The 14,739-nt window shown below is 46.3% G+C and overlaps 2 protein-coding genes across 4 annotated transcripts in view; one reads left to right on the forward strand and one right to left on the reverse strand.

The window, feature by feature from the left end:
• The first annotated feature begins 366 nt into the window (after window positions 1-366).
• Window positions 367-10,398, forward strand: LOC114587908 (purpurin). The gene is made up of 6 exons (XM_028712776.2): window positions 367-823; window positions 3,891-4,011; window positions 5,123-5,259; window positions 6,924-7,036; window positions 8,482-8,694; window positions 10,215-10,398. The coding sequence occupies exons 2-6, from the start codon at window positions 3,892-3,894 to the stop codon at window positions 10,223-10,225; spliced, it is 594 nt and encodes a 197-aa protein (XP_028568609.1). The 5' UTR covers window positions 367-823; window position 3,891; the 3' UTR covers window positions 10,226-10,398.
• Window positions 10,399-12,090: 1,692 nt separating this feature from the next.
• The window catches only part of IDUA (alpha-L-iduronidase), a 62,380-nt gene continuing 59,731 nt past the window's right edge, over window positions 12,091-14,739 (reverse strand). For all 3 annotated transcript variants that reach the window (XM_077920973.1, XM_077920975.1, XM_077920976.1), the window contains 2 exons: window positions 14,239-14,339; window positions 12,091-13,465 (listed from right to left, as the gene is read on the reverse strand). In XM_077920973.1, the coding sequence (XP_077777099.1) occupies window positions 13,368-13,465; window positions 14,239-14,339 (199 nt within the window). In that variant the 3' untranslated portion in view covers window positions 12,091-13,367. The remainder of the gene's footprint in view (window positions 13,466-14,238; window positions 14,340-14,739) is intronic.

Below are 14,739 nucleotides of genomic sequence, written 5' to 3' on the forward strand. Positions count from 1 at the left end.
CTTGTCCTGTATAAGACAGGATTGTCCCTTATTTCAGTGCAAAATGCTACATCCTGTATTGATACTGTTTTGTTCTGTGTTTCAGGTTCTCTCTCTCTCTCTCTCTCTCTCTCTCTCTCTCTCTCTCTCTCTCTCTCTGCCAAGTTAGGGATGCTCTCCAGATTCATGTGTTTGAAAAGGTGTGTGAAAGGTCATGCATTTAAACTCTGGGTAGCCAAGCACAGACAGATTTACAAATTCATGTCTCTGCATGTGACAAATTCCAGAGGGTCCAAACCGTTAGGCCGCAATAGATTGTAATGGATTGCTTTTGAAGCACAAAACTGATATTTCCCCCCCAACTGCCCCATCCCGTATTTTGCCAGAACAAAGGTGGCACCCCTAGATATATATTGTTGTCTTTATTTAGATATCTATATTTGAGATCACTGGAGGAAAGTTCCAGCGCATCTTAGGATGCATGAGTTTCTAATTTAGCAGGCCATGTGCTTCAGAGGAGACAGAGGGCTGGACATGGAAGCGGTGGTGCTGCTTTGGCTATTTAGGCTCATCGGTTGGGATGCTTTCTTGGATTAGGTAAAAGCAATGTGTGTTTGGTAACAGCTGATGGTCCAGTGTGGGGATTACTAGTGAAGTTGTTTACATAATGGATTATCCATCTTTAAGCATCTTACTCAGGTCCAGGAGACAAAGAGCCAATTAGTGCCTTTCCAAACACCTTATTTAAAGGCAGCCAGCACAGTGCTATCCATAGTCAGGCCTCTTCAGAGCAACAAGGACAAATTGCTTGGAATAAGTTCAAGAAGACTCAGCGATCCATCAGGTAGGTCTTTCAATAGCTGTAGAAGATGCAATTTTGTGTCATTTTATTCCTGATTCGTTGAGGTGTCTTCTTATTCCATCTACTGAGATGCATTCGTTATTTACATAGATAATTAGTTTTTCGCTGCCTTTGGCCAGTTTTTAATACAATCTCTGGTGGGGAAGCCCAGCTTCCACGTAAAGTGGTGTGATCCACTTAAATGCTTTTGATGGGCTTCCATAAGGTTTGGACTATGGTGCAGATCAGATACCTGAATTTCATGGCAAGGTATTGGCTAAAAGATGTCCACCCTTTGGTTTAACAAGTTCAACCTGATACATGTGTTGTCTGGAGGGATATGAGGGGGTCACTGCAAAGTGGCTGTTTCCAGATTGCTAACAGTAACACCTGAGGAACGGCAATTACTGTACATAGTTAGGCCTGTAATGGGATTCCGGTTACTTCGACTTTATCCTGACACGTTAGAGTCCAGGAAAGCTTCAGCATTTGAGTCTGCTGACTAGGTACACTAACCCTCAAGGGACACGGGTAGTGCTGTGGTCTAAACCACAGAGCCTCTTGGGCTTGCCAGTCAGAAGGTCAGCGGTTTGAATCCCTGTGATGGGGTGAGCTCCTGTTGCTCTGTCCCAGCTCCTGCCAACCTAGCAGTTCAAAAGCACGCCAGTGCAAGTAGATAAATAGGTATCACTGTGGTGGGAAGGTAAACGGTGTTTCCGTGCGCTCTGGCACTCGTCACAGTGTCCCGTTGCACCAGAAGTGGTTTAGTCCTGCTGGCCACATGACCCGGAAAGCTGTCTGTGGACAAACGCTGGCTCCCTCAGTCTGAAAACAAGATGAGTGCCATAACCCCATAGTTGTCTTTGACTGGACTTAACCGTCCAGAGGTCCTTTAACTCTCTACCTTTACTAACCTTCAGGAATGCCACGTCAATCCTTTGGAAGGTTTCTTTTATATAATTTTTATTAGTTTTTTTAACATATCATTTTCAACAGTAATTAAACATACTTTTACATCTTATTCAAATTTTTGACTTCCATCAATCCTGTCTGAAAATTTTCCAATCTAATCTCTCAGTATGCATTTCTTATCTTCCCTATTATAATTCAAACTCATAACCAATATCTCTATCTTTTTCTACTTTGTAACACTTCATATATTTCTCCTTACAAAACTTCTTGTAGTCCTACTAGCATAATTTGTTGATTACAGTTGCTCTTCAAATAATTCACATGCTTCTTCCAATCTTCTGTAAATCTCTGGTCCCTCAGGTTTCAAATCCTTCCTGTTGTTTTGTCCAATTCTGTTCCAAATCCTTTTTGTCATTTTGTCCCAAATCCTTTGGAAGGTTTCTAGGGGGATAGAATTGGATGTTGCACCCAACCTAGTGCGTCATTGCTTATGGTTTGGATTCTGGAAATCTGATTCCTCTCAACTTTAGGTTAGCTTCACCTCCCTCTCCTGCTTAATACTCACAGCTTGATCAACCAAGCGGCAGCTGCCTTGCCTGTTAACGCTCAAGGCAAGGAGACGGACACACTTAGCAGACTACTGCAGGCAGATCACCTTGTAGGATTAAGGAAACTTCCTGGACGGAACAGATGGAAAATGCACAGCCAGGCCTTGTCAGGGACCAGGTGGATGAGGGGGGAGTGGTGGGAGCCGGCAGCCCAAGAGCCCTCCAAGAAGGGCTCTGATTGGCTGGATGAAGAAGACTTCTGGGGGGCTGCCTCCCAAGACAACCCCCTCCCAGGAGGACACCTTAGAACCTGGATCTTGGTGGTGGGACATTGAAGAGCAGTAAGCCGAAGGGATGAGCTGGGAGCTGATAGAAGCAGGAGATTTGAGTGATCAAGGGCGTTCAGGAGGAGGGCCGTCCAGGAAAGGATTAGAAGCTGAGAGTCACAGTGTTTGTGCAGACAGTCCCAGTCCTGCTGGCTCTCCTCCCCCTCTGGCTCCCCACTCAAGGAGGGTCCTGCACATTGCTGAGCAATGCACCAGACAAGTCCAGATGTGGAGCCGACCCCCTTGGCACAGCCTTCATTTGCTTGGGAGGGATCCGGAATGAGAGGCTAGAGGGGGAAGAGCATGCCTAGGACTCAGTTTCGTTAAGACGAAGCAGGGACATTAATAATAATAATAATTTTATTATTTATACCCTGCCCATCTGGCTGGATTCCCCCATCTGGCTGGATTTCCTATGGAGGAGCATTCTATCATATAAGTCCCCACCTGCGGATTGAACCAGCACAGGCTAGACACAGCTTGACCACCTTAGTGAGAACTAGATCTCAGAAACAACTTGCACACAGTAGTCGCTGGACTGGGGTTCTGGATACTGACCAGCAGAGAGGATGTACATCAAGGCAGTAAACTTATGGTCCATTTAACTCAGTGGAGCTTTCTTTGGAGTAAACATGCATGAAATTGGGCTTCAAGGGTTTCAGAAATGTCAAGTTTCAAGGAAAGTAACTGGAAAGCATACTTAAATCAACAAGGCAAAGGGAGCACAAGAGACATTTGCAAGAGAATATTTGCAAACTATAAATGATGTGTAAGCCGATAAAGTAAACAGACATCACTTGTGAGACAGTTATTTGGTTGCTTGATACATTCAAGCAGTTCAATCAATTCAATTCAATCTCTGCTGGATAAATGCAGATGAGTCAGTCTCTATAATTTAGCTTCTCTCATTGGCAGCGATTTGTGTTGTTATCCCCTTAGATTTTTTTTGCCCCTAAGTATTTTTGGACTTCTGAGATCCCTGAAGTCCCCCTGAGCTTGCTTATACTTCTCCGTTGGGAAAGGATGGTGCTGTTTTGGCACTTTGGAAAATGAATTCGCTATTGGCACAAGACCTTACTGCCGATAGAACTCACAGTGTGCCAAGAACCCTTAGTTAAATGCATTTCCTAGGATTTGGATGTCTCCAATTCCACCCTTGAACCCACCGCCAATAGTGGCAGACCTTGGGATCTCAAATTTCAGTGACCCCTGTGTGACGCCAAAATTCAGCACCTCCCTGAGCAAGTTTCTAACCAGTGCTGAACAAACTGTGTTGCTCCACAGAATGAAATACGCTCAGTACACATTCCTGGTGACGATCATCTCCATTATCGATTACTCCTCGGCGCAGCCTTCGTGTGCAGTGGAGTCTTTCTCTGTGAAGGAAGACTTTGACCCCAAGAGGGTAACTATGAATACTTTCTAACATAAAGGGCGACGGTGAGCTCGTGTAATGCAGTTCATTTGCAAAGGTGTTGTTGCAAGCCACCCCAATCTCCAAGCGGTGAAAGATTCCCACGGTTCACGTTTCTTTTTGGAAATGAGGCACTGTGGAGACTGTGGTGTCTTTGTGATATATGGTTTATTTACACATATATACAACTTGAGCCTATGGTGGAGGGGTTCGCTGTATCAACACCCCATAAGGGTCTTGTTTCTCTCATAGTCGCAGCCTTGGATCCAAACAAACATCAAACATTGTGCTTTGCCTCTCTGCCTTTCCAGCTGGCTGCTTTTGCTTCCAGCTTCTAGCTCACAAGCAGCCAAATTTCAACTCTAAACTCTTCCTTTATTCCTCCTCACTATCTGAGAGTTGAGGCTGGGGCCCCACCCATTTGCTGTGCTGTCTTGCACAGAGCCTCTTCCTTTGGTCTCTTTATACTTCACCAGGAGGCTAGTCTGTCTATTTCCTGGAATTTGAAGGTTTGATTAGCTTTTAACACTTGCTGGATCCAGGGATGGAAGACTCTAGGGCTTAGTTTAACGCACGCACACCAAACTCACAACAGTATAAATGTGATGGGAATGGCAATTAAGTTTATGAAATGACCTTTCCAATTTGCTAGCCGTCCTCGAGTGTTTCTCAATTTTTGGGCTTCGGTCTCTGCTTCCGAACATGCTTCCCTCAGCTTGTCATGTTAGGGTTAGTACACATGCCACTGGCATGCAAAGGTATTGGAGCTGTTTCAATGTCATTGGTGGTAACATATGCAGAAAGGTGACACAGGCAGGGCCAGTGATGTCTCCCACCTGCAGACTCAAGCGGTGCAGATCCTGCTGATAAACTGAGCCTTGGTCTTCAGATGTTGCCACATTAATTACTTGGAAGGGCTCCAGAATTAGGCTTTATACATGAACCAATGCTTAACTGTTTGAAATTTGGATTTGGATTATAGAAGTCTGCTTGCTTTGAACTTTCAGGCAATGCCTGGTAATTCAGCTTCAATTAATACTCTAGCCTGGTGCCATGTGGTCACTGTCCTTCCTGGTAACTTTCAATGTCCTTTGCATTTTAGTATGCAGGTAAATGGTACGCGCTGGCCAAGAAAGACCCAGAAGGCCTGTTTCTACAAGATAACATCTCAGCTGAATATACCATTGAGGAGGACGGCACTATGATTGCATCTTCCAAAGGCAGAGTGAAGCTTTTTGGGTAAGTCACGGGGTGACCTCAAGTAGGCTTCCTTGTATTCCTGGTCACCTGCTCCTACTGACATCGTATTCTGTTCCTGTGATCAAGATGTGTTGTGGCAACTACTAGGTTGTAGGGCTGAGTCGAAGTGGGGGGAAGGTGCATTTGCAAAAGAATCCCCACCCCCCACAAATTCCAGCAGTTGTTGAGTATGGGGACCTGCAAATTGGGGCAAAAATATTCATCCATTCATAGATAGTGCAAGAAACACTGTCCTTCCTCTGGTTAGACTGGAGATGTTATCACATACCCAAATCTGATTTGCTACATAATCAGAAAGCCTATAAGGTCAATGCTTCATAATCTCACTTTGATTTTGCCGTACGATGGACCAAATGTCATTGTGTGGTCTACATGATTCTCGAATGGCCGCTGTCAGGGAACTGCCATCAGTGCCGGAGGGAGAGAGCAAGCTCCAAGGGGATCCCAGAGAGCGTCCCGGGAGTGGGAGAGGCAGCCCATCTTCTGGGGAAGGGAATCAGCGTAGCTCCAGTGGAGAAGGGGGGCAGATGGGGGAATCGGCGAGGCGGTCCCATGACTCCTTGCCGGGGACCAGCGGGGAGAGGAAGGGTCCTCCGCTGCCTACGCCCTCCTTGCGCAGAAGGCTTCCGCGCAGGGAGAGTAGGAGGAGACTGGTCGTTAAAGAGCTTCTTTGCTGGAAGAAGTTTAAGAAACGCCCACTGACGGATACTGCCAGCGATTGAGACAGCCACGGGTGAGTGGCTGTCCGGACAGGAAAGGTTCACTCAGGCAACCCAGCCAGGTGTTGGCACAGGCTTACGCACGAGCAACCCCTAGAAGCATTACAGCCGCATTTCAGGATGTGGGCCTCTCAAGGGAAGGATTTAAGTCCTTACACAGCCAACGAAAGATCGGCTTCTGAAAAGTCACACAGTGAGAGGAGACAGGAAGAGATACACTAGACCAGAGATACGGTCAAAAGCATTTTGGTGATGGTTACGCAAGGCAGGGGTGGAGGAATCTGTGGTCTTCTAGATGTTGGACTCCCAACTCCGATCAGCCCTAGTCAACATGGTCAAGGGTTAAGGCTACTGAAAGTTGAAGTTGAACAACATCTGGATATCCATAGATTTCCCCATCTCTGTTGTAAGAGTAGACCAAGCAAGTAGGATTGGAATGCGCATGGGGGCAAGTAGGATACAGGAATGGTGGGCAGGAAGAGGCCTGAAGGGTTAGGATAGCAATGCAGAATCAGATGAGAGCTGAGCAGGATACTGATCTGGGTGTCATGTTCAGAAGCAGATGAATCCTATTTCAATACTGGCAATGAGACAGCGTGCACCACCACTCTCCTTTTTAAAAATTAGTTTTTATTAAAGATTGTCTTGTGTAAAAAACAGACAGACGAACAAGAAAGAAAAGTACATATAGCGTCTCCACGTTCAATTCATAGAGTCTTTTTCACACCACCACTCTTGAGGGCAGCAAAGTAGCTTTGCAGGCACACAGAGCTCTGGCCTCCAACAAAAGGGAGCAGTTGAGAGACCTGATTTGGCTCCCACAACCTCTCTAGGATCTGCTGCCTGAGGCAGCTGCCTCACTCTGACTAAAGCTAGACCTGGCTCCGATTAACGAGAATTCCTCTTCCTGTCTTCCTCTTTCAGGTTCTGGGTGATCTGCGCTGACATGGCCGCCCAGTACTCGGTGCCTGACCCCACCACTCCAGCTAAAATGTTCATGAATTATCAAGGCCTGGCAAGCTATTTGTCAAGCGGAGGTGAGCAAGATATCCCTTGTTGCTCATGGGTGAGGATGTAGAGAAAAGGGGGATGTCAAAGAGTTGTGCCTCATACTGTATCCCAAATGAGGCGGGTGTCTGTGGCCCCTTTTGACGTTATCTTAGCAGTGTGGAAGCCCTTCCTTCACTGCTTAGATTTCTTTCTTTATTGAAATATGTCTCGCCTTAATATAAAATATTCAGAGTGGCTTGTAATAAGAACAAAATGAACAGTTATGGGGGGGAATCAAGAACACAATTAAAACACACATTAAGAATAGAACTCAGCAATGGGGCTATGTGGACCTCCCTTCCAGATCTTGGGTACCCCAGGTAAAAAAGCCCTGCATTTCTGGTCACCTGGGAGGAGCCCACAATATACCTTTCATACTCACCAGAGCAAAGAGGAGCTGTTGCTTCAGCTCTCTCTTATACTGTATTGTACCCCACTTTTTTAATTTATCCTGGGAGGAATTCAACATTGCGCCAAGTTGACTGTTCCACCAACACAAGCATTTTGGCTTGCCAGACAGAATACCCGCCTCGCTCTTCTCCTACCACAATGCTGTTTGTTCCAGGGGTTCTCTCAACACCCTCTACCAGATCCAATTTGCTGACAGGACTCATTAATTGAATCCCACCTCTCAGATTTATATCCCACCCTTTGACTATAGTTACAGATAGGTAGCCGTGTTGGTCTGCCATAGTCAAAACAAAAAAAAATTCCTTCCAGTGCACCTTAAAGACCAACTAAGTTAGTTCTTGGTATGAGCTTTCGTGTGCATGCACACTTCTTCAGATACACTGACTATAGTCAGTGCTATTTTTCTAGAAAAAGAGGTGTCAGAACTCACCATGAACACCTCCCTCGCTCTCCCACCTGAGAGGTGCCGGAACTGAGTTATGGTGAGTTCCAGCCGAAAAAAAGCCCTGGCTATAGTCCTCAAAGAAGCTTTTGCTTTGTAAATGCCCAATGGACACACTAAGAAACACACTCTTAAAATCCGAAGAAATTCAACCAGCTCTGCTCAAGTGTCTGCTTTGTATCTTATTTTCTCTTCTGGGAGCTAACGTTCCCTTCTTCTCCCCCTCCCAAGTGTTAGAGAAGACTCGTAGAACGATTGTAGCCAGAGATAAAACCAAAGGAGAACTCTGATCCACTGATTCTCCTTTCCTACAGAGTTTAACCTCAAATCTTTGTAGCTTTCTCCATCTGCCAGGAGGAAGCCGTAACAGTTCTGAACTGGCATGGCTGCTACTTATGCAGTAGCAAAGAACATGCAGCCAAGCTCGGATAGTCAACATCAGCATTGCACACAGATGCCCGCTTTCATTCTTCCATCACTCAGGGTTGGGGTGGGAAGGAATTATGTCCGAAGCCAGCCCTGGCTGCAGAAAACTTTGGTATGGCTTCAGGTGACAACATGCCATTGGTATGGTTTCAGGTGACAACTACTGGGTGATTGACACAGACTACGACAACTATGCCATCACCTATGCCTGCCGCAGTCTGAAAGAGGATGGCTCCTGCGATGACGGCTACTCCCTTATTTTCTCTCGCAACCCTCGTGGTCTCCCCCCAGCCATTCAGCGCATTGTGCGCCAGAAGCAGGAAGAAATCTGCATGTCTGGCCAGTTCCAGCCTGTGCTACAGTCAGGTATGTAGAAACACACAGACACAATTTTGCTCCTTTCTTGAACAAGGGAAGGTTCAAGGTTGCTTGGGTTGTTCTGTACCATCTGTGAAACAGTTGTGTGGACAGCCAACCTACAAGAATATCTGGTCATGGGACCAGACGACCTAAAGGAGTGACACATGACCCTCTTGGCTGATCTACACAAAGCTCACATGGGTGTTGTCTCAGGCAGGATAGGAACAACAACAACAACAATTCTCCAGCCACTCTGGGCTGCCTTCAGATGTCCTCTAAAACTTGCATAGTTCTATATCTCCTTGACATCTGAGTAAGGTAGGACTGGGCTAAACTGTGGTGCTTTGGACACCATTGGACTGCAACTCCCATCATCCTTGACCACTGACCATGTAGGCAGGGACTGATAGGTCTTGGGACCACAGGTTAGCCACGTCTGCTGTAAGGCATATAAAAAAAGAGGGAATTCTTTTGTGAAGACTGCCTTGGGCACCAGTGTGTTCTGTCACCAGTATGTGCCTGCAGTATGATTCTGTGACAAGGCCTGCTTGGTGTTTTGCATCACCAACAAAGAGGAAATGAATCACAAACGGAAATGAAAGGCACAAATCTGCATTGAATTGGCGTCAACTTCTTTATATATTGAAATAATGACTATAATTTAAATAAAAATGCATCTCATCATAACATGGTAGGCAGGGACCTGTGCACCGGCTGATTGTGCTGTCCAGAGGCTCAGTTGATAGGTCACTTCCAGTCCCCTCCTCCCTTCTCAGGGGTTTTCAAACCTTTAACTGGGACTAGGACTGCCCCTCTGTCAAGTAGGACACATGGCTACTTCAGGACTTTTGGGGGCAGCATCTAGGCTGCAACACTAGCTTGCCTGAATGGTCAGTCAAGTGACCCCAAAGGCCTTCTAAAGCTCTTGCTGCTTTCTCCTCAGCTGGGGCAGTTTTTCTCCAGTACATGGTCTGCATAGCTTGGTCCTGGAACTTGTCCACTTTGAGTTTGATCCATAGCTGGGAGGTGGCAGTTTTGAAACCAGAATTTCGATTCAGTCTTTGCTACGTAGTGATGAGGAGAGGCTTCAAAGCAAAATCTCAGAGACAAGCTCTACACTTAAAAAATAATGTTTTTACACATGTACAAGCTGAGAAGCCAGACCAGCTTCAAAATTAAGGGGAGCTCTGGGCAAGTGTTCACCCACTCATTTCCACTTTCCGCTTGGAGAAAGAAAAGAGTTATTAGGGAAAAGTTACGCACTCCCTCCCTTCACTTGCAATTGTTCTCTCTCAAAGCAGCTTTGCTTGGATGTTTTGTGTGTGTTGAAAGCCTTTGTTCCACCATTGCACTTGTGTGTATATGTGTGAGTGATTTCTGCATGGAGGTTTCTGAGGCAGTTAATAAATAAAACAGCTGGAGCTCAACCATACCTTGACATATATAACAATGCAAAATGTTCTAGTTTGCACCGTGGTTATGACAATGCAACATCTAATGTGCGCTGTTCTTGCTTGTCTCCACAGGGGCCTGTTAAATCAAGACTCCTTCAGAGTTGGAGCAGAGGCCTGATCTCTGCATCTTGAAGTCGTCCATGTAGTGTTTGGATTAGAGCTTTTCCTCAAACACATCTAAGTGTTGGCTTGTTGTTTTTATTTTACGGCACTTGGGTGCTACACACCTCGCTTGTCTGAACTCAAAAGGACTGTGTTAATGTTTGTCAATAAATGTTTTTAAGTAATCTTTTAAACTGCTTCCTCACTCTGTGTTCACATGGGAAAATGTGTGGGGTTGGAGACATCTGTGGGCAATTCAGGAACGTTGTGGCTTTCGTCTTCGTCACACACAACCCCACACAAAGAAACAAAAGTCCTATGTCATGACACCATGTAGCACCAGGTTTCAAGTTTCAGCTGCCAGTTTTGTGTGCAAAGTGGTCCAGGTCAATGGGATCCACTTACCACGTAAGTAAAGGTAAAGGTACCCCTGCCTGTATGGGCCAGTTGTGTCCAACTCTGGGGTTGCACGCCCATCTCGCTTAAGAGGCTGGGGGCCAGCGCTGTCCGAAGACACTTCCGGGTCACGTGGCCAGCGTGACAAAGCTGCATCTGGCGAGCCAGCGCAGCACACGGAAACGCCGTTTACCTTCCCGCCAGTAAGCGGTCCCTATTTATCTACTTGCACCCGGAGGTGCTTTCGAACTGCTAGGTTGGCAGGCGCTGGGACCGAGCAACGGGAGCGCACCCCGCCGCGGGGATTCGAACCGCCGACCTTTCGACTGGCAAGCCCTAGGCGCTGAGGCTTTTACCCACAGCGCCACCCGCGTCCTACTTACCACGTAAGTAGTAAGTGCCAAAGCTGTTCTCATGTTGGGGGAGCAGGAGGAGCAACGTAACAAATGAAGTGAGAGCTAAAGTAATGTTTGAGGCCTAAAGGAGCCAGTCTGTCAGACAGAGAGAGCCAGAAACCATTGATCAAGAGAGAGCAGGGGAATAAAGTATAGTGCAATCCTGTGCAGACTTACTCAGATGTAAGCCTTTCCGAACACAAGACAGCCACATCCATTCATGTGCACACATTTACACAAATAATGACTTGGTCGTGGTCCTCATCCTCCCCTCCAATAATAAAATAAATTCTGTATGCAGAAATACTGCAGCTCTCCTGCCTCAGTCACGCACTAGGCCTAGTATTTGTAAGGATCCTGAGCACTAACTAGTAGTATGAGGGACTGTGTAAATAATGGAGGCGGTGTGGGGGTGTGTGTGGGGGGGGTGTCCTTCATTTTTTTCAACTGATCCTGAGAATGAGAGCAGGCAGTCCTGGGAGGCAACATATCTCTGTAAATTATTGGCTGTGGCTCTTACGTTTTAGAGGTGGCTCCCAGAGCTGGACCAGACTGTTTCAGTCTACCAAACACAATGAGATTGAAAGCCCTCCTTTTATTTAGTTCTTTAAGCTCAAAAACAAGTCATCCACTTTGGGAGAGCTGGGCAATGGGTACTTTGAATTTCAAAAAAGTGCTGTGGATACCAGTTACAAAATGGCTGCCACATCTAAAAGACCCCAAAATGGCACAGGCATGCTGCGCCATCGATGTGGGGGGAGCACCTATATCAGCAACCGCCATGGACACTCTCCCTTGTCAAAGAGATGCAATGTATTATTTACTTAAATCTAGTGGAAAGCTCCCAGCATTGCTCAAGAATGCTAAGAAACTAAAACAATTCAGTGCAGTTCTGAAAATTTCATTCCATCATCTGGATTCAAAATGGTGTCCAAATTGTATGCAAACGTAGAGGAAAAAACCTGCTCCCTGATCTTAGGAGCTGTCATGCAAAATTTGGTTATGCTATGTTAGGTATCCAATCGCCCACAGAACAAACAAAGAGACAAAGAACCTTCCGAAATATATAGCAGATCTTTATTCAAATGAGAGGTTCCAAAAATTGCATGTAGCATCCAAGCTCAACATGAGTACCTTCAATCAACTTTTTGTTTTGCGCAAGGCTAGAAAATACAAACCTACTTCTAAAACCAAATTCTTAAAAAGATTGGCACTTGGTATCTTCCCATTCCTGAGCACTTTTCCCAGCATGCTATTCTTCCAGCCCAGGGGTCAGGAAACTTTTTCTGTGGGGGGGGGCAGTTCACTCACCGTCAGAACTTGTGGTGGACCGGACGGGGCACACGCCTTCCCTACTTCCCTCAGAGACAGACCGACTGAGATACCTCCACTCACCATGTTCAGACAGAGCGGGCTGGACTGGGAAGGGGGCACCCCGCCGGCACTGGGTCTCGGCTTGCGTGGAGGGTCCGCAGCCACCCCGCTGGGAAGTGCCCCTACCCCGGGGTGTTCATGACCATGCTGCTAATGTGCAAGCGCTGAGCAGCACAGAAGAGTCTTCCTCCTCTTCCTCCTCCCTCCTTGCAGGCTTTCTGCTCCCACTTCTTTCTGCCCCTTCGCTTCTCCTCCTCCTCGGAGCAAGACGTCAACAAGGCGCCCTGCCCTGAGCCTCGCCCCGATTGGAGCAGTGAGTCTCGGGAAGGGTTACCATTGGCCGCCAGCTTGCGTCAAACCGACCAGTGGAGGGGAGGCCTGAGGTTGCTTAGGCTTTGGATTGGCCAGTGTCGCGGAAGTCTGAGCAACCTTGGAGCATGCTGGGAGATGTAGTTGGGGGGGGGTCGCAAAAAAATGGCGCCCGAAAAAAATTGGGGGGGGGGTGGAACCGTCCACGGGCCGGATCCAGAGGGCAATTGGGCCAGATCCGGCCTGCGGGCCGTAGTTTGCCGGCCCCTGTTCCAGCCTATTCACTTTTCTTGTTTTCTAATCCATTTGACTCTCAAAACTAGTTACTGCAGGGGCTTGAAGAAGTGCTTACATCAGCAGCTGGCGTCCCTTGGGTTGTGGGGGGAGGCAGTTCTGTTGCCTGCCTTAGGGTGCTACTTTATTTTTCAAATTTATCTCTTGAAAACGAAACTTTTGGCGCTCTGGAGTGGCTTCCAGTCGCTCTCCTCATTTCTCCTCTGACGCCCTGGAAGTCGAGTTGTTCTGGGCATTGTGAGGGGGAATTTCTTAAAGAGTATGAAGAACCACTGCTTTAAGGACTTGTAGCCCGACCAAGTGCAAGTCTAATTCTGTAAGTTCTGGCTTGCCTTTGAGGTGCCCTTGGCCTTTCTTAAGATCCTTCACTGTAGTACACCGGGAGAGAAAACGGCCCCGCTCTGCCCCAGTAATCCACAGCTCGCACTTTGTAAAACCCCGAGACGGTTGTTTCTGTAGAGAAAGTCCAACACAAATAGTTAGTTGAACATCTTGATTATACTGAGAAAGACTGGGGGGGAAACTACATTGACAAAACGCCTATATTTTGGTGTGTGTTTTTAAAGTAGATGCTTACCTCTGCAGCCAAATGTTCAGATAAGCCAGATATCAACTATTTGTACTTTGTGGTAGTAATTGAAGACCATTTTTTGTTTTGACAAGAATGAAAAAGAATTTTTTTAAAAAGCTGTCTGCCTTTAAAATTGCCGGGTCCCTAGACTGAATCTTTGATCCTTCTGTGTACTTTTAACCTTCTTACACAAAGCATCCCCTTATAAACCTGTGTGGAACTTCTCATTATGTACCTTAAATCTTCCCATAAAGTTTTGCTCTTCTTGAGCAGAATAACTTCTACAACCAAAAGCAACCATGATGATGATGATATTATTATTATTATTATTATTATTATTATTATTATTAATAATACCCCACCCATCTGGCTGGGTTTCCCCAGCCACTCTGGGCAGCTTCCAGCAAAGTATTAAAATACAATAATTCATCAAATATTAAAAGCTTCCTTCCTTCACACCAGTGGCGTTTAGGAACCTGAATCTATAAACAGCGACATATAGACTCCATTATCAAGCAAGGAAACATTACAATTCCTCAAGATTGCTTCAAAAAATGAAGCAGCCAATTTTAAAAAATGTTGTGTGGAAGAATTGAAATGATCTTAATTTGCTTTTCTTCTAAAATTAAAAATAAAGGAAGACGCTGGACGTTACCTGGGCTGTAGACCAATGCTGTAAATATACTGTCTTTGACACTGATCTGGCGGAATGTTTTTCCATCCTGTGAGAAAAACACTTCAAATTTTTTCAGGCACCTATGAAGAAAAACAAACAAGCACATCACAGAGACTTGCAAGCTTATTGCTGTTACCCTGCAAGGAAAAGTGATTTTTCAGAGGAAAATAAGCAGAAATTAAAGACAACTGTTCCAAACCTATTTACCGTATTTTTTGCTCTATAGGACACACCCGACCATAGGACGCAGCTTGTTTTAGAGGGGGAGAACAAGAAAAAAATATTCTCCCCCTCTCTGCTCAGCGCCCCTTCAGCAAAGCGACAGGAGAAACGGAGCCCCTTCCATTTCTCCTCCCGCTTGGCTGAAAGGGCGCTGCGCAGCTCTCCCTCTCTGCTGAAGCCAGGAGTCTTGCTCTCCCGGCTTCAGCAAGAGGAACCTGAAGCCTCCGGAGTGCAGCACGAGTTCCCACTGCACTCCGG

Source organism: Podarcis muralis, chromosome 17 (assembly GCF_964188315.1).
Source record: "Podarcis muralis chromosome 17, rPodMur119.hap1.1, whole genome shotgun sequence".
Taxonomy (NCBI): Eukaryota; Metazoa; Chordata; class Lepidosauria; order Squamata; family Lacertidae; genus Podarcis; species Podarcis muralis.

What these genes read in the sequence shown, in the direction of transcription:
- LOC114587908 (XM_028712776.2), top strand. Translation starts at nt 3,892, where the DNA reads ATGAAATACGCTCAGTACACATTCCTGGTGACGATCATCTCCATTATC. An exon ending in AAGACTTTGACCCCAAGAGG is followed by an intron (nt 4,012 to 5,122) that starts GTAACTATGAAT and finishes TTTGCATTTTAG; the next exon opens with TATGCAGGTAAATGGTACGC. An exon ending in GGCAGAGTGAAGCTTTTTGG is followed by an intron (nt 5,260 to 6,923) that starts GTAAGTCACGGG and finishes TTCCTCTTTCAG; the next exon opens with GTTCTGGGTGATCTGCGCTG.